This window comes from Rattus norvegicus, chromosome 6, assembly GCF_036323735.1.
Source record: "Rattus norvegicus strain BN/NHsdMcwi chromosome 6, GRCr8, whole genome shotgun sequence".
Taxonomy (NCBI): domain Eukaryota; kingdom Metazoa; phylum Chordata; class Mammalia; order Rodentia; family Muridae; genus Rattus; species Rattus norvegicus.
Genome location: NC_086024.1, coordinates 52,264,862 through 52,292,124, shown reverse-complemented (window position 1 = coordinate 52,292,124; position 27,263 = coordinate 52,264,862). Strand labels below are relative to the sequence as shown.

Sequence of the window (27,263 nt, the reverse complement as noted above, 5' to 3'; positions counted from 1 at the left end):
GAAGTGTGAGAGTTGCAGAAGGTGCCAAGCTGTTGGGAGACATCTGCCCCTAATCAACCTCAGGTGCTCAGACTGGATCTCAGCCGGGGCAGGGGTGAGGAGCAGGATAACAGTAAACGAGGCCAAACTGTCCTCCGGGAAGCACAGCAAGTATGATGCTTGAGGGGTGCATATCCATCCATCTGTGCCCCAAGTTCCAGCCCAACCCCACAGTGCTACTCCAAAAGCAAGAGACCTGGGGCATGGGCTCCAGGAGCCCAGATGGCCCTCCAGTGAAGACTCAGACCCATTGGAGATCCTTCGTGCTACAAACGTGGCAACACCTTTTTATTCAGAGTAAGATGTGTTCACATCAGCATGACAAAGTTTGTACAAAGTTCACAATTTAAAAATGAAGTATCACAGCAACTTGTGATTCCACACATTTATAGCAAAATTAAAGTGTCAACAAACCCATGCCGTGTAGTACAAAAATAAATCAAACTTCAGTTCCACAGAGAGCACAATAAATAGTTTATACAAAATTCTGTCTTAATAAATGATTACTTAAATTAACTTAGAAATGAATATGAACAATAAGTTATAATAAATATGCTCTGATGACTCACAATAACCCCATGTGGAAGGTCAGCATTCTAACATGTGACACTGTGTGATCCCTATATATAATCACAGATAACTTTTGATTTGATATTATGTACCAACGTTACATGAGCAGCAGATTTGTGCTTAGAACCCCTCTCCATTGTACATAGGTGATAACGATAAGAATCCAAACTGATACTACCTATTACTCTACTAAAAGCATTACTACATTGGCCAAGAAGCTGCAGACAAGACGCGGTGGGGAAATGCATGTGCCGCTATGAACAGAGGCCCCCCCGGATGTGGGCCTGGGACCGTGTGTATGGCATCAGGTGACAGTAAGCACCTTGCTTCAGCTCTCAAAAAGGCAATTCTGAGCATGGCAGCTACAACTAATCGCACAACAGAAAGGGGGCGCTGGACAGAGAAGGTCCCGCAGAGCCCCAAGTAATTACATAATCTTTTCCCCAGCTCGTTATTAAAGTCCTTGTGGAAAACTGTAAGCTTTTGTACAGTGAACAGTATAAAGTGCCACTGGGATATTCTTATATTTATACATATATATATATAGACCGAGGTTGAGTATTGTATCAGAATATTTGTCGTGAGATCCCTGTAGTCTCCCTTAGTAACCGTATTGGGTCAGCCTCGAGGGCCTCCTCTATAACTCATCCACTTCAGTGTCACAAGGCGACTGACACAGGATTGCACACCTCCGTACGGATATATAGGACAAGGCGAGTGCAAAGAGCCGACTGGCACATTGTGGGGACAATGACCCTGTAAGTCCTGTTCTGCTAAAAATATTTTTTTTATTATTTTTACAAAACCCATCCTTTTTTTTATTTCATAACAAAATTTTAAAGTACTTTTGTACTTCCTGCATAACATCAAGACATGGAAGAGAGATGCTACTAAAAGGAAATCAAGTCGACATCGGGGAACACAACACATTGTCAAAGACTACTCAGAAGGGGTGCAGCAATCAAAAGTGGCCGTATGCATACATATAGTGCAGTCATTTGGGATGAAACCATCAAATTTCGAAGGTATCGACAAATCTAAGATGATCTAGTTTAAAGCAAAAAAGTGCCGCAGTCTATTTAGTTACTTGAACATCTGATTGCACTCTTTCTCAGGTTAGGTCACCACGAGTCACACAAGGCTGTGCAGACGCTAGAGTCAGCTGGACCCAGCGAGGGCAGAACGTGAACGTCCTTGGCCTTGGTGTCCAGAGTGTTCTGGAAAGGACCAAGGCTTATTCAAAGTCAGAGTGGGGGCGGGGCGGGGCGGGGAGGGGGAAGGGTAGAGCTGCTTTCCCACCCGCCCAGCAGAGAAGCCCATCCAGTAACCAGGGCAAGCACAGCCATTAGCCTTCATCCTCAGATGTGAAACAAGAATAACCAATGATGATGCTTTGTGAAAGTGAAAGGGGGAGAGAAATGCTTAAATTACCTGTTTGCTCAAATTGAAAAAACAATCAACTTCAGCTAGGTAAGCTAGATTGTGGTAACAGTTCAGAGGGGCACGGGGCTCTAGGAGAAATAAGAGAAGGGTGCTCCATAGGTTACTGAAAACGCAAAGGAAATCTTCGTGTTGTCCACCTCTGACAAGCTCCTGTCTTAACGGAGTCTCCACAGTCCCACCATGTAATGTTTAGGAGTTAATTAAAAGTGCTGTTTAAGCTGCTTTGAATCTTCTGCCAAGTTTCCATGGCTTGATGTTGTCTTACAATAAATTACTTATTTCATTTCTTACAGTTAATCCATATGCCATTTCCTTGGAATGCAAAAAAACTCATTTATTGCCCCCACCATACACCATCCTCCTAAAACAAACAAACAAAAAAGTCACATAATATTTCCAAGCATTGTTCAAAAATAAAGCATTTTTTTGCAACCAATTCTTGCTATGAAACAATATGCACACAAAATGTATTTCTTAAATTCCACCAAGTCCTCCAACCTGAGCCAAAGGACAGTGTCTAAAAGTGGCCAGGAGGCCACACGTGATCAGTCAAACCTGCTTTTTTTTTCTTTTTCTTTTTTGTCCATTTCAGTTCAAAATACTAAAACATTTAATCACTAAAGCATTAAAAAGAATTTACACTCTATTTATTTTCGTCAGCTTACCTCTTCAGAAATATAGAGACCCCCAAATGTGCAGACAGCAGCAGCTATAAACATTACATGGGAAATCACACTATGTCAGCTTATATGAAAACGTACAAAATGTGAATGTATCCAAAACTAGTCTGCAGGTACTATCTCGAGAGCACACAAAACCATTATGAAGTCTTGTAGCATAACACTGTTCCGACAGAAATAAATATATAACACTTTCTGGTAAGTTACAGCAGCAAGAAACAAGAGGCATCCTTTTTAAGCATGAGTCACCACTAGAGCAGCTGTTCAGACCTGAATTCCTCTCACAGCCTGCTTTATATTTTCCAGTAGGGCTTTATTTTCTGGACTCTGATAACGATCTTGATTTGTATACATTTCCGTCAAAGTAGTCACGTAAGCATCAAAATTTTGTTCATTGATTGGATCCTACGAGATATTAAATAGTAGTTCATATACAACTTTTATTTTCTGAATAGTATATTCACAAAAGCATAAAACAGTATCATAGCATAGAGCCACTGTTTCCATAATACTTAACAGGCCTACTCAGAGCACACTTAACGTTATGCGATCAGCCCCACCAATGTTTCTAGTGGTTAACGGTATGGTTTCAGGGTGGTGACCAAAAACAACCAAAAGCTGAAGGACCACAGACAATGACACAGACATCTACTCAGTGAGGTGGACTGCGGAGGCTCCGAGGCGCTCACCTATGCTTAGTCACTTACCATGTGAGGCAGCTGGATGTTGGCGAGGCTGTGGATCAGGGACTGGCTCAGGTTGGCCAACTCGTGCAGGAGCGACTCATTCTGCTGCTCAATGACTTTGTTCTCCTCCTCAATCGTCTTCAGGTTGCTCTCCATTGTGGTGATCTGAAATCACACATTTGGGTGACATGTAACATGAGGCTGTATGTTGGGAGCATGCACACTGGCTGAGGGGACAAGGACAGAAGCTTTCTGCTCAAGCAGAGGCTGCACCTTGGGGACCTGAATTGGTGTCTTTGATTCTTTACGTTTGAACACATGGTGTACAGTGACCATGGAGGGATCCTGACTGCTCGCTGTCCCTTCATTGAATGCTTTCAGGTCCGGATACTCTCATCCACCTCATCTGTCCCTGTGTCCGGTTCATTAGAATTGGTACTGGTAATTTCTCTTTGTGGTGTTATTATCTGCTCTGATGGGTGCTTTGTCCCTATAGGGAACTAGTAAATGTATGCAGGTAGAGTTCTGACTGGTCTCTTGGTTTGCCTTCTTTTTCCTAAGACAGCGGTTCTCAACTTTTCTAATGTTGTGACCCTATAATACAGTTCCTCATCTTGTGATCCCAGTGAAATTATTCCTGTGGCTATGTCATAACTGTAACTTTAGTACTGTTATGAATCATCATGTAAATATCTGTGTTTTCTGATGGTCTTAGGCAACCCTGTATAAGGGTCATTTGATCTCCAACAGTCTTGACCCATAGGGTAAGACACACTGTTCTAAGATGTCCGGGAGAACTGGAGACTTGCCATGTGTCCTCTACACGGAGTTCCTCTCTCCTGAGCATCTCTATCCCTCTTTCCCTTACTCTCAACTCTCCTTATTTTCTTGTTATCCTTTAACTGCACTTAGTTAAAGTTCCAGGCTCTCACCTCTCATCTCTAGTCAGGGCCTATGAAATTCTAAGAGATACTGAGCAGGAAGGACAGCAATGTTAGTGGGACTTCTCTACAGAATGAACATGTTTCTTTTGTCCTACTGGGGGGGAATCTCTTGATGCCATATGGCTTCTTCCCCTGTACTTACTGTCAAATTAATGTTTCTATCTGTGGTAGTATGAATAAGAATGCCCCCCATAGGCTCACATTTTTGAAGTCACCAGGGAGTGGCCCTGCTTGAGAAGGGTTAGAAGGTGTGGTCTTGCTGGAGCAGTGTGGTCTTGTTAGGAAGTACGTCACTAGGGGCTAAACTTTGAGGTTTCAGAAGCACATGCCAGCTACTACCCATCTCTCTACTCCTGTTAAATGTATAGATACTATGGCTTCCAGGAATCATAGGGCTATTTCAGATAAATTTCCCCTCTAACCTGCATTTCCCACTCATGTGTCTAAAGGCAGCCAAAGACACCCTGTCATTTCCAGCAGCTGTGTGGAGCACCCACCTTCCCAGAAGAACCTATAGAGACTTAAGCTACCCTGTTTTCAAGACAAAAGTAGTCTCCTATGTCAATGTCACTAAGCAGTGGAGGAAACTACAGGGATTGTAGAAAGGTCTTGTACAAGTCCCAGTCAGAAAGGGAGCTCAAGCTGCACGTGTGGCCTAGAAATTACAGTGGATTAACCTAGCCAGTCCTAGGCCATTCACATGGTCCTGGGACACTTAGAAGGGTACCCAGACCACTCGAAATAGTGACTGGGACATTTAGAGGGTGTCTGGACACACAGACATAGAACTGTGAGACCCTCTAAGTCTTACAGTCTGGCTTCCTTCCTCTCGACTATCTTGACTTTCCAACTCCAAGTGGGCCCTGAATTTAGTTTCTCCTGTGAATTCAGATCTGCATGGCTAAGGCCTGTGTTAAGGTGCTATGAACCTGGAAGCCCACTCAACCTAGGGGAGGCCTCCTTCCCTAGTTGTTTTCCTTATTTTTATAGTTTCTTTGTTCCTTAAATCAACAAATCTGTTTTTCTAGGACACTTAGTTCCACTGAAGGTGTCAAAGCCATTAAACACAGTGCGGTCATTCTTGCAGTCACAGTGCTGCAGGGAGAGTCTACCTCCACTCCAGGCTCCTAAAAGCTCTGGTCCTCAACGGTGGTCTATGGGGAGCCTGTACCACTTCCAGAGTCAGGCTGCAGGCTGAGGGCCGGGGCAGATCGTGCCTGTTTTGGACCTCAGGGAAGAACACTGGCTCTTTACCCAGGTAGCATAAGTCTGAACTCTAGGGTCCCTCAGATCATCTGTGAACATGATTGAAGGCTATGAGGTAAAACCAAGATGGTCTTCAAAAGATAAGCACACACTATAGATTTACTTCTGAGCAAGTCTCATGTCTGCCTGCCTGCCTGGCTCCATATGCCTCCAGACCTAAATGTTTTCTAAAAAGGCCTTTATCAGGAGTTACTAAAGAACAAAGACAGTTTAAGGCCCAGTTCTGAGAGACATGTGAGACTCTCTCTTTTCCCTTTCTTCTTTCAATGGCAACTGTAAACCCAAAAGGACAACACCATTTTGGAATACATTCACACTGCTTAACTCCTGCACAGTACTGTGTAGAGCTATATGGCAGCACTGGAATAGAACTGCTATGACAAAGGCTATGGTGTCCAGACACCAACTTATTTGCTCTATGATTCCTGGCTGCTGAAATTCAAAGCCAGTGTGGCATACTTCATTGATACATGCAGAAGATGCACAGGACAGGGACATATACCCAGTATCAGGTCATTAAGGGAGTGGGACTTGGGGAAAGCTCTGATTCATGTGGTCCTCTGCTATCTATCACCACATGAGACTGAATTTTAGGGTCTAGACTGAGACTGAGTTACACCGAGAGTTTTATGTCACAGAGAGAATAAACCATAATGTGATGAGTCCCATAGAAACACAGCAGCTGAAGACCAGCTGCAAGGCTGATACCTGCCAACTTAGCAATGGCTAGAAAAGACAGGGCCAGATGTCAGGTAATTTCTCATTAGCAGTCTGCTCTGAGAGTATGATTTCTCTTCATGTTCTAGCATCTCTTTGTCTTCTCCCTCCGCAGCAAAGCTGCTCAACCTGACTGGTGACCTCAGGGGAGAGGTTCTTTACAGGCTGTGATCTGACTCCCCTCCTTCTGCTCCTATATTTTCTGTACTAGCACATTCCTTTTCTACCACCCATAGCCTCCCCCTTTCTCCTGGGCAATGTACAACTATCTTGCGGTAGCTTACATGTATGTCACTTTCCTCCTGTGCCTTGTTTCCTGAGTCTTCTCTCCCCTTTCTTGTGCTCCATCAGGCATGTATTCAATTCCTGTGTTTCCCCTGGTCCAGCTGTGCTCAGCTCATTTCTGTAGCTCTCTGCTTGAGTCACTGTGTAAGCTCTCAAACCTTACATACAGTGGGTGAGAACTGAGTTGGACTGGATGAGACCTGTCGTACTTAACTTGGTGAATTGAGACACACGGTCTGTGTGGCCATCTGGGCACTCAGAATACCTTGAGCCCCAATACCTATGCTGCATTGAGTACAACTGAATTGGGGTAAAGTGTATATTATCTTTGGTCATGTTGCTTGCCCAGAGAGTTATATGAGCAGTCAGGACCTTTTACCCAAGTCTGTATAGATCCAAAATCCTACTAAGAGTCCTTTCTGTAGAGAGCTGTAAAACACAGGAACATTTAAGATATCCAGGCTCATAAAGGCCATTTTGGTTGTACCAACTTGACCAGAAACACTCCTCAAGTATATTACCAAATGGTGGGCTCACCTGCTTGGTTATGTAGTAATTTTGTTCCTCCAACTGAATTCTTACATGTCAGTGAACTGAACACATTGGATATTTAACACCAGTAGTCTCTGGTTAGAGAAGATACTATAGTTTGGATGAGATTTGAGTGTCCCTAGGCTTCCCATGTTGACATTTAGTACCTACTATGAAGAGTGATGAGGGTTAAAACTTAATGTAAATATTGACATTAGCAATGGACCCTGTGTGGGTGATCAGAATTAGAAAAGGTCAGCAGCATCAGGGTGGACCCACAGTTGGATGATAGGAGACTGGTGTTTTATAGGAGGAAAACACACACGCGTGTGCATTCAAACACACACACACACACACACACACACACACACACACACACACACACACACACACACACGGCCTTGGATCTCCAGAACCATGAGTGAAAATGGCCCTGCCTTCTTCACACCAAGTTCTTCAATAGTCCTGCATGCATCAGGAACAGAAACAGACTAACATGGGTGACCGCACTCAGAATGGCAGGGAAGTATGTTTTACTTAGCAAGTATGTGAGACACAGAAATGCTCACATGTACCTTCCCCTTTACTGTCTAGGCTTCACTGTCTGGTTCTTTGACAAAGTTAAGTCTGGGCTCTTCCTTGAGCATGACTCCAGTCACCTGGGTAGAGCCATAGCCCTGTGCACTGACTGTGACTTTCTCTATTACTGGTTCCAGTGTGATCCTGACAATAATGATTTCAGCCTTAACCTGTCTCTGGTTTGCCTCAAGTCCTCTATCAATGTGTAGCCTAAGAGTATGAAGCGGCCTTGGGTGCTTCACCCAGGAGTGAGTGGATATGGCATGGCATGTGTGTCATGTATATCCAAGGTGACACTTGCCACAGTGAGTGTCACAGTGATTGTCATGCAGGGCTCCTCTGTTAGCCAATACTCATCTCAGTGCTCCAAGAAGCTTTTCCCTTTCCTTCCCAGCTGGCCACAAGACCCTGAGAACTCACACAGAAATTCAAGATCAGCTTCTTATCAGCCCACATGCTTGGAGACACAAGCAATAGGTGATGCTTCTCAGAAATCTTAGGGCTTCCGGGACCACTGTAGATGGATGCAAAATGATCAAATAACACCAGGGCCTAAACACTGTGAGAGAAAACTCCCATCTTGCATCTTTGATGGAGCGGTTGATCCTATGGGAATGGCTAGCCACATGTGATCTGGTTGAACACAGAGGCACACTCAGGTAGGTGGACAACCCATGGCCTCTGTGCTGTAACAAATATGGTCATGCAATGATTCTGTCGAAGGCAAGGGCAACCACTGGGGGAACAAATGGGGAGACATGGAAAACAAGGAAACCACACTTCCGCCAGGAGCTGCTTTTAGTCCCTCTCTAAGCAACAGCGCTAATTTAAACTAGAACAGAGAAGAGGCTTCTTATTAAAACCACAATAGAGGCTCCACAATGGAAGCAGAATTGCGGCTGAGTTGCTAGTACTAGAATGAGGCATCATCACAGGATCAGGACTCCAGGTTGACATTGGTATGAGATTGGAGAATCTACGGGAGAACTGGAACGAAAAACTTCGCACTAGGCCTGGGCCTGAAGCCAGGCGCGCTGCCATATGCCTGTAAGCACCGCACTCTGGAAGCAGATGCAGGAGGGTCACAGGAGTCCTGTGACAGCCTCGGCACACAGGGACACTCCTTCCCCATAAGCACAAACAGCAAGCGCAGGGCAGAGGAGCCAGCGGCGGGGAGCCGTGCCGGCGCTACAACTGCGGCCTCACAAACTGTTACCTGAGTTCTGAGTTTGATCATGTCGGCCTCCATCTGGGAATTGGACTCATTGAGCTCCTTGATCTCTTCATCCAACTGCTTGATCTCCTCATCGTTTTCTATACCTGCAATGGTGAAAATCATCAACTTAGGGCCTCGGTGCCTGAAAACATCGAGGCACAAGTACTGCGTTTTCTGCTGCTGCTTTTCCATTTTGAGTTGAATTCTGTTGGGAAATGTATCACTGAATTTATAAAGAAACATGGCTTGTATGTCTTTATCTCCCCGCCACGGCTTGCCTTATAACCAAGGCACTGAGAGAGAATGAAGACCTCGTAGAGAGAGCCCTGGGCACTGACAGGTCGGAGCTCCAGGCTGAGTGCCCTGAACCTCAGGAGACTCTGCACAGAGGTTGCCTCATGGACCCCTGGCTCTCCAAGTTGTATTCCTTCCCACTCTGTGCACTTAGCCTCCTCCCATGCTCACTTTTGTTCTGTCGTGATGAGCACATCAGGCTTCCATAATGAGTCCTAACAGAATGTGACTTCAGACTTGTTCAGAAGCTGGGACCAATGTGACCCTGACTATCTTGGGCTGAGCAGTTCAGGCCTACAATTGCCCATATGCAAGAGCCTAAGTGGCTCCCAAGGCCAGCCCTGGCAAGCCCATGCACATAGCTAATGACCTGTGTTTACGAAGGGGATTTTCAACATCTGCTCTGCTGTGTTCTGCTGCTGACAGCTTTGTATCATCAATAACGATATAACGAGAATTCTCGTGTTTGGGGGCTTTTTGGTTTTATATGGTTGAGGACCCATGGAGTGCAAAAGTCATTATCCTCAAACATGACAGTCCTGGGCTTGTGTGTAGCATTGGTCACCTTCCTCAGTGAGGGATCCTACTGCAGACCAATGGGGAAGAATACAGTAGGGCAAGCCTTGCAGAATCTGTTTTGAAGCTTTGCACAACAGATGGGAGAAGATGGGCGCCAGAGCCACACCCAAACACTGTGAAGCCTGGCTGAAGAGAGGTATGATTGAGTCAAGAGTTCTATCAGAGAAGAGAAAGAGACAGGTCCATGGTAGTTAAGCCTTAGGAGTTGCTTTTAGAGGGAACAGAACAAAACAAAACAAAATGTTTTGCTGTAAGATAGAGGGTAAAAACCAAGGCTGCTGACTGAAGATGGAAGACTGATGTTGAGAGCACGCTCCTCACTCGCTCTGGATAGGCTACCCAGTGTGAGTTGTCCCTCCTCTAGGGCATGCTTTACTTTGTTTGTTCCTAGAGTGTCTTCATTCTCTCTCCATTGAACTGACCTTTGTCTCATGGCTACATCCTGCACTAACGAGTATCCAGTGGGTACAGACTGAGAACAACCTACCAAAAGATGCTTGCCCTGACCTCAGGGCTGGTCTACAAGATCCAATGCTAAGTGCCTTGTCAGTGACTGCTGCATGCTTTGAGTTCAGTGCCTTTCTTCTTTACGTCAAGAAACTTGGCTTCTTAGTGGGCAAGACAGTGGTGGGGATTGCCTACGAGTGTCTCAAAGCAAGCCCTTTATGCTGACTGTTTAAGGATCCAAGGAGAGAACATGAGGGTGGGCCCAAGGCCTTCTGGAAAGCAAAGACTCTAGTTGATTTCCACATCCCTCAGACACTGGCTCATAGTACTTGAAGCCCCTAAGTCTGCATCACATAATTGGGTATATCTCTGGAGATGATGGGCCACATGTTAGTATTTATACCTGTCCCTGGCAGAGAAAGGGCTTCTGTAGGCACTGTACTACCTTTAGGATATTAAATAATATGACAGACAGGAAGAGCATGACAAGAGTGCATGTACCTGCATACTGCAATTGGCCTTCAGCTGGGGTTAAAGGAGATGGCCATCACCAGCAAAGTCTGGGATTTGAACTGGGATGCCATTGTCCATGTACCAGTTTGATGTGAGGATCTCTCAGCCATGGCCGCTCTGTTTGTAGTGTATGTAGAGTTCTGATTTAGGAGGTGTTTAGGCAAAGGAGACCTGGGATTCTACCATTCTGGCTTCAGGGTAACTCTGGGTTTTGTGTACTGAGAGTATAGGTAGAACTTCTTGGTAGGGATGCCTGTGCCACTTCACTAATCTCACTCACAGATTCTGTTTACTGGTTATGGAACCAGCTTGGGTGAGTGTTGAGCCATGGGTATTGGGGAGACATAGGAGGTACTGCCAGCCTCTGACATCTGGTTTTGGCCAGCTCTTCAATAACTATTATGTCCTTCTTCTTCTTCTTAATTAAGCCTACAGCTCTAATGTTATAAGATCATGCTGCCACCACTGGCTTTACTCCAGTCAGTCCTGGGGATCTAAATATAGGTCCTCATGCTTGAAGAGCAGTGATGTGACCCATTGAGCCATCTCCCCAGCTTTGTTCTATGTGTTCTTTACCAAAGACTCCTTAGTTCATGGGCCAAAACCAAGCCCTCATCCTGAAGCACTTTAATGCTCCCTAAAGGAGGCATCCCATATATTCATGTCTTCTCCCAGGGACATCATGTTTTCGTGCTCTCAGAGACACTAGACAGTGCTTCACCTCTATAGCTGGGAACCTGCTCCCGCATGAAAATTGCTTGCAGCAGATACATAAAGAAAGCAGGTAGCTATACCCCAAGAAGAAGCTCATTTACAGTTTGAGACCTAAGACAATAGGGCAGAACATCCCTTCTTCTTGGCTAGGACACCACTGACACTTAGCTACCCTTGGCTATAGACAACTCCAAAGGTGTCATATCATTGACTCTGTTCCTGCAAGTGAATTTTAGCTACTGGCTGAACTATGCATATGGGATCCAAGAGTCACGAGGATAGACTGTGGAGTGTGTCTAGGACCTGTGGGCTAGTATGTTTAGCTGTTACAAAATCCTCCCAGGATCTCTGGTTTTCCTTGGTGCACACATCCTAACCAATCACCAGCAATAGGGACTCCTGAACAGGACAAATGTTGAAGATCAATTCAAGACAATCCATAATTGAACATGCTGAGAGAGAGGAGAAGACAGGAAGAAGGCTGCTATCCTTGCCTTTTGCCCTCAGTGTTCTAAAGCTGCTCCTAGGTTATAGGCTTAGGAATGGGTGCCCAAAGAAAGAGGAAGAAAAGAAGTGCCATGGTTGTTGGTCAGCAAGTTGACACAGTGTTGGAGATCCTGGGACATGGGACAGGGGACATGGGTGGGGCCTAATGAGCTCTGCTTCTGTGGTCTCAGAACAGTGGGCTAAGTCACTGGCATACAGTGACATCCCACCTCTCTAACCAGCAGGAATGACCCAGGTTGTTGTTACCATTGCTGGTCTCTCTGACCAGCAGGAGTGCTGGGGACTCCAGGGTGTAGTTACCGTTGCTGGCTCGCTGCTTGATAGTCAACATCTGTTCTCCAGACAGCTTTGCTTTCTTCATTGCTGATGTGGCTCTTGGACATCCTGACAAGCTGTTGATAAGAGATGGCTGTTAGCCATGGGCTTCAAGAGAGCCCAAGCCCTGCAGTGTCAGATGAGGTATCTCAGAGTGGTTATCAGTTCAACTGATATCACAGAGAGGTTGAGAAATACAGATCAGTGGTGCTGTGTGCCAGCACATACCTATAAGGGTAACATGGTCTATGTGTATATAAGCATGCACATGGGCTGATCATGGGTGTGTAATTACTGTGGCCTCTGGAGTGGGGTCTCCAGAGCAGGTATATGAGACAAGACAACACATGTTCTTCATGGTATAACTCATAGAGCTATTATATTTCTTAAAAGCTTGCTTTTTATGGATACCATCAAACTTACACATCAACTAGGTTCATTCCAATTTCAAACATAATGAAACAAAGTAGAGTAAAAATGTTCCACCCAGCTTTGGTCGCCATGACCCCCTTCGCATCATCCTCTTACCAACTGTTTGGGATGAAGACAGGTATAAAGTCAGTAGTCAATAATGTCACTAATATTTCTGAAAGCAGACCTGTTACTCAGCCAGGTTTTCAGATAGCCCCTGATGGATGTAATGCACTTCTGTATCTTCACCACTGCTATGTTTAGAATTGCCTAGAAGCCCCACTTCCAGTCGTGTCTTCGAGGTTATTCTCTGAGAGTTTTTACTGAGGAGGGAAGATCCACCACAAGTATGGGTAATATCATTCTATATACCAAGAATCTAGACTAATTAAAAAGGGTTTAAGGAAGAAACAAGCCAGATGCTAGCATTCCCCTTTCTCTGCACCCCCAATTTACCCAGGTATGAGCAAGTTCTCACGTCCACAGCCTTGCCCCACCTGGTGTAAAACCTTCCCACGTGGGCATGGGTACATTGCCACATGCCTATGACCCTAGCCCTTGGGAGGTAGATGCAGAAGGATTAGTGATTCAAGAAAAGTCTCAGTTACAACAAGAGTTTAAGGCCAGCTGTGGCTATATGAGACCTTTCAGCAAACAAAATGAAGCACACTTCTCTCCCCCCAGAAATAAACCCAGACTAAGTCCACTGCCCAGAGTTCTCAGGAGCCTGTCTGCAGCTACCAGGAGATGTGAAGGCAGGAGACTGCTTTTGGCATGTTTTGCTCCTGAAAAGCCACCTTCACACAGCCTTACCTGCTGTTGTTGTTTCACACGGAAGAGACACAGTCCTATTCCCTTTGCCCCTTTGTATGCTTTGATAAATGCAACCCGGTGATCTGTACAAGCAAGTGTACCACTGTGTGCTTGTGCAAACATGAGATGGTGAGCCTATTGTCATGGGATGCCACAACTGCTTTATGGACAGATTTTCTTTGTGTAATTAGAAGGACCTCACTCTGAAATCACAGAAGTCTCCTACAGTCAGCCTGTAGTAGCTTCTTGTCTGCATTTACATTATCAGCATCATTTCTGTATATAGTCATAAGTGCTGAGCTCAGACATGACCACATTAGCTGGGGTGGGGTGTTGTTTACAGCTTTGCCCACAACACACATATAATGCTTGGGGTGTGCCAATGTAATATGCATCCCAGGGATAAGAGTCCTCTGCTACAGTAGAGTCTGTAGGATCTCTGTTAGCTGTTGGCTAGGATCCATCAAGGAACATGCGTTGTATAGCTTTAGGCTTACTCGTGAAAGGAGACTTAAGATCATGTTAGGATTGGGTATAATGTTTAATGACGGTAGTAACTTCTGCACATTGCTGCAGTGTCTGTGCTAGTCAGGTGCCTGAAATGAGAGTTTCCGGGCCAATGCTATCCAAAGAGGCTATACCTGGACCCATCCCCATTTCCAGGGCAAGTTGGGTATGATTGTGGGCATGAGTTACTGGTTGAGCCTCCTGCAAACATTATCAGGACTATGCTTCTCAGAATAGCACTTTGCTCCAGCCTAAGGCCTGGCCCAGGCCCACAGAGCATGCATCTCCCACATTACGGCCATTACTATCTCCTCCCTAGCCATTCTGGCAGCAGATTTTTCAGAGGCCAGAAAGTTGGACAGAGAGCATCAGAATGTGGAGTACTGGGTTCCAGAGGCCTTCCTCCCTTCTTTACTTTGGATCCAGGCTGCTGCCTCAGGAAGAATCCTGTCACATATTGTTTTTCACAGTTACCATCCCTGGGACCCATGTGTTTGCATCCCTAAATGGAACTGTAGGGCCTTTACTTGGGCTGAATCCAACAACCACACACACTCTGTGCAATGGCCTGGGACTCCAGATCATTTCTTCAGCTCAAGGCCAGTACTTCTTAAATGTCTCTGTTGTCAGCTTAAGGTCTGCACACTGGTAACTCCTCTCTGCATTTCTACATTTACCCATGATGCTCTTCGGTCTTATATTTCTGCTCCAGCACTGTGCACTGACCACCCAACTTTCCCCACCTAATTATCTATTAAATAGAAGCATGTGCTTTAGGAAGCCTCTGGCTCAGTCTCCACCCGGCTCAGTTGCTTCTCCTAACTCAAGAATATGGCAGCGCAGGGATCACATCCCCAGACATCACACCTGGGCATCTCAGCCTCTTTCTGGACCAGGAGCACAGCACACCGGGAATTTCAGGAGTTGCTTTGGCTGACTTTGGTAAGATTGCATGTAATCAATGATGGGAAACACTGACACCAGAGGGCATTTCCCACTCAAGATATTGTTTTCATGGAACCTGATTTGGGTTCCACTCATGAGAATGTCTCTAGTTTCTTCTGTTTTCTCTACAATGAGAAGCATAGCTTCTAGTGAGTTCTTTGGACTGATCTATATTGCTTTACCACAACAGATATTAAGTGCTGCCTGGTGGCTCTGCACTATTAGCAGCTGCTTCAAGGACTCCTGAAGTAGAGTCCCAGACTTCCTAACTCCAGGCAGTGCCTCTTTCTTTGCAGTTCTCAGGAGAAAGCCAGATGCATTCTGGGCCACACTGCTTCAGTTTAGCTCTCAGGTATTCACTGCCCAGGATTAAAAACAGAAACCTTCCTTTTTACATTTGTAAGGGGAAGTAAAAGACAAAAAAAGCCATCTCACATTGATCTGAACAGAAGTCCTAGAAATAGCAATTTTATGTTGCTTCTCTGTCGTCAGTGGATACAGCTACCTGATAGAAAGGGTAAATAACAGTGTTACACACGGAGGTGAGGCCTGGGCGGGAGTTTGGGAAACTGTACCAGGAAGCAGCAGACCTAAGGAATGCGTCATCCTGCTCAAATATCCCATTCAGTTCCTGCCATTCCAATCCCATGAGTGCATCTCCTCTTGGGTCAGACTTGGAGTTGAGCCTAGACCTCTGGGTAGTGTCCGGTTCCTTGCAGACATACTGCCATCTGCTGGTTACTCACGCAGTCTCCTCTTTGCCTGGCAGTGGGTCTGAGAGACATAAGACACCCACTGGCTTCAGGGAAGGAGCACACAGCCAGCCTCCCTTCCTCAGAAGGTGAGTTCCAAGCAAAGGAACTCAGACTGTTGTGGAAGCTCTTTCTAATAAAGACAGGAGGCTTCTGAGCTTTGATTTGAAGTTTCAGAGCTGAGAAATTCTGGGGAACCCATAGTTCACGCCCATTTCCCCCATTCTTCCTCGCCTGGGGTCCCAGACATCGGGCACCAGACATCATTTAAGGACCCAGCAAGGATTTCAGTGGCTGCACAAGGAGGAGGGAGGGTCTCTAGTCTTTATCAGGACATTAGTTTCCTAGAGAACCTTCAGTTGCATGGAGCTAAACTTCCAAGGATGTGTGGTGAAAGTGGGCAGGGCATGATGATAAGGAACAAAAATGTGATCTGGAAGAAAGCCCAGGGAAGCACGCAGTGAGGGTCAACTGGGGGCTCTGCTCAGCAAAACCAGGTTTTCCTAGATTCAAACTTCTAGAGGCTTCCAGAGATGGGGGCGGGGGCATCTCTCACACAGGCAGCATCGATCGCCTGTGTGAGATATTTCTCTTCCAGGAGCCTTTACCATTGTATATTATGGACTTGGAATTTGCTGTGTGACCAGCCACCCAGACGTAAGTTCTAGCTACCTAAGTGGCTTAGCCTATTCGGTCATGGAAACCCTGCCAGCCTCCTCAGTCCCATAAAGAAACAGTCTTCCCAAAACTTGGGGACACTAGAGAGACTGGTGCTCACCTAATGGGTCATTGGGGGTGACTGAGCAGCGGTGACCCCAGAAACACTACAGAGTATCCAGAACCTTGCTAGGAGTTGGGTACAGTCTCATATGAGACAGGCAGATCTCCATCCAACTCAAGATCGGCCTGGGCTACAGAGAGGCCCAGTCTTAAGAAAAAAGAAGCCCTTGTACGGTCACTGAATTTCATATCCCCATCTATTTCACTCGACAGTAGCAGTTCCCAGTGGAGCAGCACTCAAAGGAGGCCCTGCAGAGAGCAGCAGTCGTGGTTGACAGGATGCTGTCCTCTGTGGTTGTCCACACTTTCCCTGAGTGACAGAATATTTTCGCAGGGCTCCTAGAGGATCTGGAGTCCAGACTGGGCTGACCACTGCCTTCCTAACTTGGGCTCTGACACCTTTGTCCAAACAGAGGTGGGAAATCTGGCAGGTATTTCCCTTTGAGCATTTAGTTGCTGAGTAAGCAGGTATGGATGAGGTAGAGCTTGGTAGCCTTGGGTTTGGGGATGGCCAGTGTTAAGAGTGACAGATGTAGCTGCAGAGATAGGCAGAGGCTGATGGCTGGAGACCTGACTTATCCGCTGAGGGCACTGGATTTAAGAGCAGTGTCCTGAAGCTTGTATTGCTGCCACTGTCATGGAGAGCACCTGGAAGGGGCCATGGGAGAAGCCTAGAGAGGAGTGGCTGCTGGTGCTGGGGAGTGGGTTGGGATCTGGGGAGACGACAGGGCTGGGTGGTTCAAAGAGAATGCCACCCAGAGGCTTGAGAAGCAGACACACCACTGTTTCTAACTTCCCAGGCTGTTTCTGAGTCCTCTCCCCTCCCCTCCCCTCCTCTACCCTCCTCTGTTTTCTCCCCTTTTCCTTCTTCCTGGATTTTGTTTGTGATAGACAGTTCTATGTGTCAGTGTGGAACGGCTGCAATTTCCAACTGTTTATTGTTTAATCTAACACTATGTGTTGTTGTAAGGATATCCGGAGTGACCAATATCCACCTCAGTTGATTCCAGCAGAGGTGAGGGACAAGTTCACTGGCAGACTTTGAGAAAAGACAGGTTCCCAGGGAGAGAATTTAGCCTGAGGCTGGAGGGTCAGGGTAGCCTGGATGGACATACCAAGCTTCCACCACAGGCAAAGAACCCCCCCTTTTTCTCAGAGAGAGCATGATTGGGAGCTTTCCTCATTTCCTGTTCCCCTGACGTGCTTAGGATCTCCATCCTGTGACCTTACTTGCTTTATTTCTTTGGTAATATTCTTCCTTTCATTTTTCTCAGTTCTGTTTCTGTGGTCCCTCTCCCCAGGAACTCCTTAGTAGTTTGTAACCAATGCTCCGGAACCATTCATTCTTCTGAAATATGCTATCTCTGTACAATTTATGCCTTCAATTTGGCATCTTAACTTTCCATGTGATCCTTCCTTTGTACTTAGGTTTTAAAGATAAATTTACCCCCTGCCCCACTGGGTTATAAACACAATATACTTTAATACCCTTTCCATTCTTTCCTGCCTTTCAAGCGGTAAGCTTGAAAAGATTTCTTTTGTTCATGGTATTTCTGGTTTTATGTGGTTTGTTTGTTTGTTTGTTTGTTTGTTTGTTTGTTTTCTACTGCCCCTCTCCTTTCTGGCTTGGTTTGCTTAGCATCTGTCAAGAAATGCACTCCCTTTACTGGCTGTGGTTCTTGGCTCTGGTTCCCTCTCATAGGTGTCAGTGACCATCGAAATTCCTTGTCTGGCTGCTGGCTCCACTGGGGAGCCAGGCTCCTTGTCCAGAGAACTGGACTTGGCAGACTGCAGATTCATAGGAGTGGTCAGCTGGAATCTGAGGTCAGGAAGGAGGTGGGGCCTCTCCACTGTAACTCTCCGTCCTGCTTTCTACAGAGCATTGCTGTCTTCAGCCTGCAGAGCACTTGTTCCCAAGGTTCTCTGCTCGCACTTTCCCAAGGTGTAGGAGGCACGTGACCCAGCCTTCAAGAGCCCACCTGCCCTTGTTTCAGGGGTCCTTTACCTCAACACCCTCAGAGGCATGCGGGTGTGGGAGAATGTCAGCATGGGTTCCTGTTTTCCTTCTCCTTCCAGTTTTACTTCCACATCCCAGCTCAGATGCTCAACAGGAGGCCGAGCCTGAACTCGTCTCTCCTTGGCATGTGCCTCTGACAGTGGGTAGGACATGTTCTCTTTCTTTGTATTTAGGTTGTACTGTACTGTGTTTTGCAGGTTCACTATGAGAATCAGTCATGTTAGTGGTATCATGAGATTCAGTGAGGACAAGTGTGTATCAGTCCTTGGAATTTAACCAGGATTCTCGATAGAGGTGATACATAAAACTTTCCGCTGGGCAATGTATACCTGTAACTTCATACACTGGTCCAAGAGCTCCTCTCTGGTCCCTTTTAAGGGGGTATGACTCAAGTACTTCGTAAGGTACTACCTGTACATCTTGGTCTTAGTGTATGGGTCCTGCATGGGTCCAGGGGGTTCAGTGACCTCAGAGAGTCTCTTTATCCAAGGCAGGGTGGTTACTGACTAAAGAGGGATGATCAAAGTGTCAGAGGACACAGCATCAAGACCCAGAGGCCCCAAAAGAAGTTCCAAGAGTTTGTACTTGAAAAGCAAGAGCTTGTTTCTGGCCAAGTCTTCATCTGGGTCCTCCCAGGCTGCCTCTAAGCATGACTCTCACAGACAACAGGAGAAGCTCCCTTTGTTTCTCTTTGTTTCAGGCTCAGGTAAGGCTTCGGATTTAGATTGCTAGATCTCCAAATAGAAGGCCCTGATATTCCAAGTTGTGAGCATTATTTGGAAATAGGGTCTTTAAGGATGAGATCAAGTTAATGTGGCCCTTATTACAACTATACCCACAACAGACAACACTACAAGAAGAGAAGGACTTGGTGAGGGGGAGGTGTTGACAGAGCCCTTAGGCTGGAAAGGGCTGCTTTCAAAGTTTCTGATATGTCTACTTAGCCACAGAGGGAAACTTCCCAGTGCACACTGGTCCATTGGGTGGCCCTTGAAATCAGTGCAGTCCCATCTGGTGACACATCTGGTTTGTGGCAGAATGTTCCCATGCTCCCAGTTTCTTCTTCCTGTCTAAACACACAGAGTGCTTTTGCTCCAGTGGCATTGATCCATGGGGAGAGCAGTTAAATGAGAGGATCCCTGTTGCAGAGACTGCTCAGGCATGGACGTGGATGGTAGGCATCAGGTGGCATGTGGTGGTTGTGGGAATAATGATGACTTTTGCAATAATGGTAGTTATGGTAGCAGCAGTGATTGTTACAGTGACTAACAGCACCGTTACCACCACTGTATCACAGCTACAACCACTATTACAACCACCATTCCAATAACCATCCCCACAGGCCTCACCATCACAAACACATAACCAGCATCTCCACAGCCCCTGACAACCAAAACCACAGCTCCCATAATGACAGTCACCACAACAATTCAACCCCAGGCCCTATAATAACCACAATAAGGTAAAACCCATCATAACCACAATGTCTGCGTCTACCACAATCATAGCCAGAATAATCTCCACACAGCAACCACAACCACGGCCATTGCCACTGTAATGAGTACCACAACCAGTACTAGAAGCAACATGACACTACAAATACCACACAACTCAAACCACTGCCGCCGCAGCCCTCTCTGCTGTGCATAGAACAACTCTTGGAAACACTGAAGACACCTGAAACCTGCTCTCCTATCACCTTCCAGTCTGCCCTTTGGAGACAGAAGTAAATGTCTCTCTCAGTGGGAGCCTGCTTTGCCACAGTTCTGGGAAAGCCAAACACACACTCTAGAAAGACTGCAGAGGACCGACTGCCCAGCCCAAGGCCAGGGAGGGCTGAGCGACTGCTCCAAAGAAAACATCAGTCTTCTTTACAAAAATACTTGGTTTTAGAGTGTGAATATAAACTTAACTTTGGAGACTGTCTGCGTTTCCTTGTGGAATTAGATTGAGGTGACAATAAATAAGGACACTTAGTTTGAAGACACTTACACTTCAGTATTTGAGGAGATTGTTTTCAAAGCTCCAATCAGACATGGACACTCAAAAATACTCAGCTTCCTTTTAAGAAAGACTGGAGTATTCACATGTGACATCCCAACCGCCTTCCCACTTCTTTTTCTAAGGTACTGGGAACTGAACCTTGGGCCTTGAGCAGAGGGCAAGCTTTCTCCACGGAGCCATGCCTTCCACCATAATCTCCTCTAGGTCATTTATATTTCTCGGGACCATGCAACTACTTCAGAGAATGTCTGATGGGCTGTGGAGATGGCTTAGTAGTTAAGCATTCATTCTACTCTTGCAGACAACCTGAGTCCAGTCCTACACTGGGATGCTCACAGCCACCTATAACTCCAGTTCTAAAGACTCTGATGTCTGGACCCCATGGACATCTGCATTCATACATGCACAGAACCTGCCCTTCCCAAAACACATAGACATACACATAATAAAAAATAAAAACAAATCCTAAAAAATAAAACAATGTAACTGGTGTAAAAACTGGTATTATACTGCGATGCTTTGGAAAGAATGACCGGGAAAATGTACACATATTCAGAACAGAGGTGACCTGTAGTTAGTTGACCCAGGGATGGAGAGGCTGCTTGTATTCACATACGGAAAGCAGGTTCTAGATGTGATGAAGCCTACCTGCCCCTCCTCTATTCTGCATCCTTCCCCTGTGGATGTAGGCTGCGCATGCACGTCCCTGGCTATCCCTGAGCCCACACAGAACTAGGGGAGCTCTCCCAGAGGACAGAGGCTTTTGAGAAGTTCAGACCTGGCAGAGGTCTTTCCTGCATTCGTCTCCTCCCTTCTCATTCTCTTGCACATAACAATGGAAGCTCACCGGGCTACTATACAACCCTGATTCTCAGCTCTGCAAGGTGAGAGGGAACACAGTGTCCCTGTCTTAAACACCGGAGCCCTTCTCCCATATAGCCCTTCCCTGAGGCATGAAAATGCTGTACAGCACCAAGAGATATTGATGACGTGAAGGAGAGAGCAGTGATGCACTACACACGCAGACACTGGGAACTGCAATGGAACTGCGTGTTCACCTTGAAGTCCTTCTGAAAAAAATTCAGAACATCCTATCCCCACCCCATGCCCACATTTTTCTAGCTAGTGGTTTCCCTATCTTGGCTTCTCCCACAGATGTTCACATTGCTCTCCCCTCTGCATTTTTGGCTTCCTGACCTCCACCAAGAGGTCATTTGATCCCTGGATATCCTCAATCTCTCTCTCTCTCTCTCTCTCTCTCTCTCTCTCTCTCTCTCTCTCTCTCTCTCTCTCTCCTTTTTGGGTTTTTCCCTTTGTCTCTAAGCACAGCCTTCAGTTTTAGAAGGAACTGAGAGGCTCACATTAGTGGCTTTGCCAATGACCATCACAAATTCACAACCATTCAGAGGTCTCAGGAATCATGTGACCAGCAGCCTAGATTGGTTCTCAGGACACAGATAGACCCCTTAGCCCTGCCAGTGGTACTTAGCTATAATAGTCTGAGGTGCTGACCTCAGATGGACCCCTGAGGACAAGTCTTCTGTTGAAAAAGAACAATAGTAAAAGTGAGCACATCACAGAGTATGTGGTATGCACCATGCATGGTGTCCACAGCATGGCCATGGTGTGCTTCTTCTCCACACCACAGCTCCACCTCCATCAATAACAAGCTGAGAGAAGCACTGTGAGGAAGGGCCAAGGAGATGCTGAGCCCCATGGAGTTCCCAAAGGACATGCACCTTGCAGGGGGAGATTCAGAAGAGGTGGTGAGCGAGCAGGAGTTGGCCCACAGGAGACACTTGCTGAGTCTCTGGGGAGAAGTGGGTAGACTGTTTCCCTGGATGCTTCTCATCTCCATGGTGCCTGAGCCCCAGTGCTCCTCCTTCCCCCAGGAGCCTTGAGAGCACCCTGAACAGCGAGCACTGTCGAGATTTTATTGTGTGAAATGAATTGCAGCCTTAGAGAATGGAGCTAACGTCAGCCACCCAGCTCTCAGACTAGCTACTAAAAACAAAATGGATAGACCTAAGACAGAAGCTCTCTGAGGGCAGGGCCGTACAGAATGTTCTACCTCTTCGTAGGCCTCTCTGAAACCTGGACAGTCTGTAACCAAGGATGCTTAGCTTCAGTCAAGGTACGGAACGCTGTCTTTGCCGTGCTAGATACGTGCTACAACTCACATAAGGGCCTTTTAACAGTTTTTAAATGTTACTATTAGCTGAAGTGTTTTGGGACAAGGAACGCTGTGGAGGGCATTTTGGCACTGGCTGAATTTTATAAAAATATCACTGTTGGGGGGTTGGTCTGGTGCTGCTAAGTATTCCAATGCTAAACACTGGCCCCCAAGATCTGGTTGTTATCCTCAAGCACATCCTCATGTATATCAAATGTTGTGTAAACTTTGCTCCCCAATCTTCCCTGACTAGTTAAACAAAAGTGGTTATAGCCAATTATTAGAGGAAACAGCAGTAGATGGGGTTTTTGGATACCAGGCTGGGGACCCAGGTAAGGATCACAGAGGGGTGGGAGAAGGGGAGGAGGGAAAAGACAGAAAGAAGAAGAGGCTACCACGAGAGGAGATGGACCATAAGTAGGTGGCCAAGAGAAGTGCATCCTGAGGACAGGCTGATGGAGCAAAATGGCAGCTCAGGACTCAAATAGCAAATAACTTGGGGAACAAAGCTGAGAATTAGCCAGTCTAACATACGGAAGAATTGACTACTGACAATTGCCCAGTAATTGTGCTAAAGCTGATTGAATAAATCTATAGGACTCAGTCTCCTTTATTGGGGGCTGGCCGAATCATATGAAGAACCAAGAGAGTAAACTGAGTATCTACAACAACATACCACTGCTGGAGACTGGGTCCTGCAGCGTTGCTGACACACCACCAAACACATGTACACACAGATGTTACGTCCTCAGCCTTCTTTGTAGCATTTGAATCTAAGAGTGGCAGGTGGTGGTAACCGGTGAGAGAGGCTGGCCCTGGAGAGGGAAGGCTGGGCATAACCGGGGTTATTGTCCTGATATCTGCTGGCCCTAGGCATGCTGTGAACCGATGGGTCTTCTTAGTTCTACACAAGAACCTGCTTGTATAAACAGGAGAAGTAGCTGCGCAGGCCTAGTTGTAGGTGTACTTTATATATACATATTAGTGTATAAGAGCAATCTGAGAGAAAGCAAGACCACAAGCCTTGGAGCCTTGGAAGGCAGTTGGCTAAATATGGTATGGGAAAGACCTTTATTTAGTTATTTATTTTACAAAGTATTTAAGCCATTGAGTTTTCTACCTGAGCAGCCTATCTTTTTACTTTTTTCTTTTTACCTTCTCTCTCTCTCTCTCTCTCTCTCTCTCTCTCTCTCTCTTTCTCTCTCTGCCTATGTGTGCACATATGCATACATATGCATGTATGTGGTGTATGAATAGGAAAGGTATGCATACCTGGGATACACAGAAGCCAGAGGACGCTGGATGTCCCACTCAACCTTGTTATTTTGAAGCAGGGTCTTTCCCTGGACCTGGTTAGGCTGACAATGAACAGTCCCCAGTGGTTCCCTCATTGCCAGAGTTACCAAAAACAGACACACATGTGTACACACACTCTCTCTCACACACACACCCAGCAACAGGCCTTGCCTGTTGCATGGGTGTTGTGATTAAAAGTCAGGTCTTTGGCCTGCACAGCAAGTATTTTTATCTACTGAGTCATCTCTCCAGTTCATGACTTTGTTCAATAACAAAAAATACTTCAAAATCTTCAGGCTCTGTGTCATGTATTCTTGAAGGAAACATTACTTCTTTGGCCTGCATATCAATGCCTGCTTATTATGTGAGGTAGTTTTATACAGAACCAGGTGTGTGTGTGTGTGTGTGTGTGTGTGTGTGTGTATACTTGCTTGAAAGATTCATCAAAGAGCATCAGCAAGGGAACCACTGTGACTCCTCCCCTATGGCCTATGGGCAGGCACTGCCACTGTGCAGTGCGGGTCCCTGACACAGAGATACCAAGGTTAATGGCTCCTCTGGTCTTCCTGTGAGTTTGGCCACCACAGAGACCCACCACTTTCCTAAGGAGTTCAGGACACACCATAGAACAGATCTCTTTCAAGATAATTGAATCACGTTTCTATTTAAATTAAACAAATAAAAATGGATGGGGTTGATGGAGTCTCCTGAGAGTCTTCTCATGTATCTGACAGGCACCTGGTAAAAGGCCACTGTCATTGTCCTGATATTTGCTGGTGACGAGCAGCAGCCTCTTTCCCCAGGAGGGGATTACTTTGGAATGCTAAGCAAGACATATTTCAGTCTACAGATATCTGTGTGTATGTTCCTGGGGGTTCATGTAGGATAAAGTCTGTTTTTTACTATGGATCCTGATTTTAAAGGAAGGAAGGAAAGAAGGAAGAAGGAAGGAAGAAGGAAGGAAGAAGGAAGGAAGGAAAAAAGAAAGAAAGAACAAACAATGGTGGTCCTGGTAGGTAGACAAGGCTGAAGTGGCTTGAGCTTTTGAGATAAATTTGCTATTTTGTACATCTTTCCCCAGATCTCCACATTTTGTTTGGTGGATGGTTTTGGTCTTGGCTTTCTTAGCATGGATGTTGAGGGAGAAGGAAACAGCTGTTCCCTCCCCAGTCAGCCACTGTAGGTGAAGTGTGCTGGCCAAGTGCAGAGAGACTCACCTGCGGTGTGTGAGGAAGCTGCCACTGACGTGTCCTGACCCATCACACCCGGGTGTAGGGCAGGACATGCCCTCTGTCTTGACTGACTTCCAGGAGAACTGGGAGCCGTTAAGGTACCCATCTTTCTGCCTCTTGGCTGCCAAGGGGCACCCAGAGGCGCTGCGGTGGGATGCGTACTTCCCAGTGATATGTCCCTGACCGTCACAGCCAGGTACCGGACACCTGGACAACAGACAAGAGGCAAAACATCATTGTCTTTACCGTCTTGGGCATCATGGACTTTGCAACACAGTTACCCCACATGAAGGAAAAACCTAACCAAACCAAAGCAAAGCACCCATGCGCTCCTGGACAAGAGAAAAGAAGACAAGAAGGATACAGGAAGAGCCATATGTGGTGGCACATGCCCATGCCAGTGATCTTAGGTGGCAGGGGGATCAGAACAAAAAGGACTCAGAAAGACCCCACCTAGTGGTGACATGTGGCATTTCACCCATTTAGAAATGAACACTAGGGATGATTTAGAAGATGTGGTAGCTCTCACACAATGAGCTCTGGTGAGATATAGCTGTCCACAGAAAAACGCCATTTTTGGACAGAATTTCTGGTGGTGGAATTCCAAGTCAATGGGTCAGTGTAGGGGTTCAGTTATTATATGCTAGCCAAAAGGCAATTTCATCAAACTGCATTTTCTCCAGGTTAGGAAGCACCTATGTGGTTGTACTCTTGGGGAACACAAAGTATCCTTTCAGTAGGATGAGAGGCATACCTCAGGAGCAGCATGTATGGCTTTTGAGTGGAAGGTGCAGGAAGCAGAGGTGCTTTAGGTCCCCACCTGGGATTGTACTGCCTATTGCTTGTATGGGAGGAGCCCAGACTCAGCCAACAAAATATCGCAGTGAGCCTCGGAAAGGGCCAAGGCTGACTTCCTGACCTCTGTTGCTTAGGGCTGTGTCTGCTTGCATTTTCTTCCTTCTCCCTCCCTGTCTTCCTTTCTTTCTCCTTCCCTTTCCCTTACCCTCCCTCCCTGTCTCCCTCCCCTCCCGTCCTCCTCCCCCCTCCCCTTCTTTCCTCCTTCATCCCCTCCCCTCCCCTCTCCCTCCCTCTCCACCCTCCCTCCCTCCCTTGCTCCCTCCCTCCCTTCCTTTCCTTTCTTTTGACACATCTCTTGTAGCCTGGGCTGACTTGAAGAACTAGCTGTATAACTGAGAATGACCTAGAACTTCTGACGTGCCTGTCCTCATTGCACAGGTCTATACCACCCATCCTCATTTATGCAGTGTTGAGCTTTGAGCATCATACATGCTAGACAAGCACTCTACCAACTAGGCTATATTACTAACCCACGCTTCTCTTTGAATAGCAATATTTAGATGTCACAGAATCCAGGCTTCTGTTTATTCTGATAAATTTTAGTTCATCTTAATGACCTATGCCTTCATTGATTTTTATTTGTATTAAAACTTATCTCTAAAGTACTTATATTGAAATTTAATCCAGACCCACCAGATTTATTGTGTGAGGTTTGGAGCCCTGGGTGAGACAGAAAACAGAAATAGAAGACGAGAATGAAATGTAAGCCCCTTGGGCTGCAGAGGAAGGTGCAAGGCAACTGCCTCCCAAGCCTGCCTCAGGGGAGGAAGGGCAGCTCTGCTGGTCTTAACAAGCTGCATGCCAGCAGGAAATTTGCTTTTGGTGTTATGTTTGCAGTCTCTCATTCATATACATATATATGTATATATATGTATACACACACACACACACACACACACACACACACACACACACACACACACATATATATATATATATATATATATATATATATATATATATATATATATATATATATATACATATAACTTTTTTCCTGGGAATGGGAATGTTTCTTAAGATTTGGGTCACTGCAAACATCACTCCTGGCTGGACATCTATGGCTTCAAGACTAGTTAGCAGAGGGTTTAGGTTCTTCTGGCCTAGTTAATTAGTTAAACCTGGGCAGATGTCTTCTAGAACCTGCTGG

The 27,263-nt window shown here is 46.1% G+C and overlaps 1 protein-coding gene across 50 annotated transcripts in view; it reads right to left on the bottom strand.

Moving 5' to 3' along the window:
- Positions 1-294: 294 nt before the first annotated feature.
- Myt1l (myelin transcription factor 1-like) overlaps positions 295-27,263 on the bottom strand; it is a 398,973-nt gene continuing 372,004 nt past the window's right edge. For 34 of the 50 annotated variants that reach the window (XM_039111668.2, XM_063261464.1, XM_039111682.2 and 31 more), the window contains 5 exons: positions 25,241-25,462; positions 12,311-12,402; positions 8,951-9,060; positions 3,440-3,583; positions 295-3,137 (listed from right to left, as the gene is read on the bottom strand). In XM_039111668.2, coding sequence (XP_038967596.1) covers positions 2,997-3,137; positions 3,440-3,583; positions 8,951-9,060; positions 12,311-12,402; positions 25,241-25,462 — 709 coding nt within the window. In that variant the 3' untranslated portion in view covers positions 295-2,996. The other 16 variants (XM_063261488.1, XM_063261463.1, XM_063261469.1 and 13 more) reach the window with 5 other exon arrangements.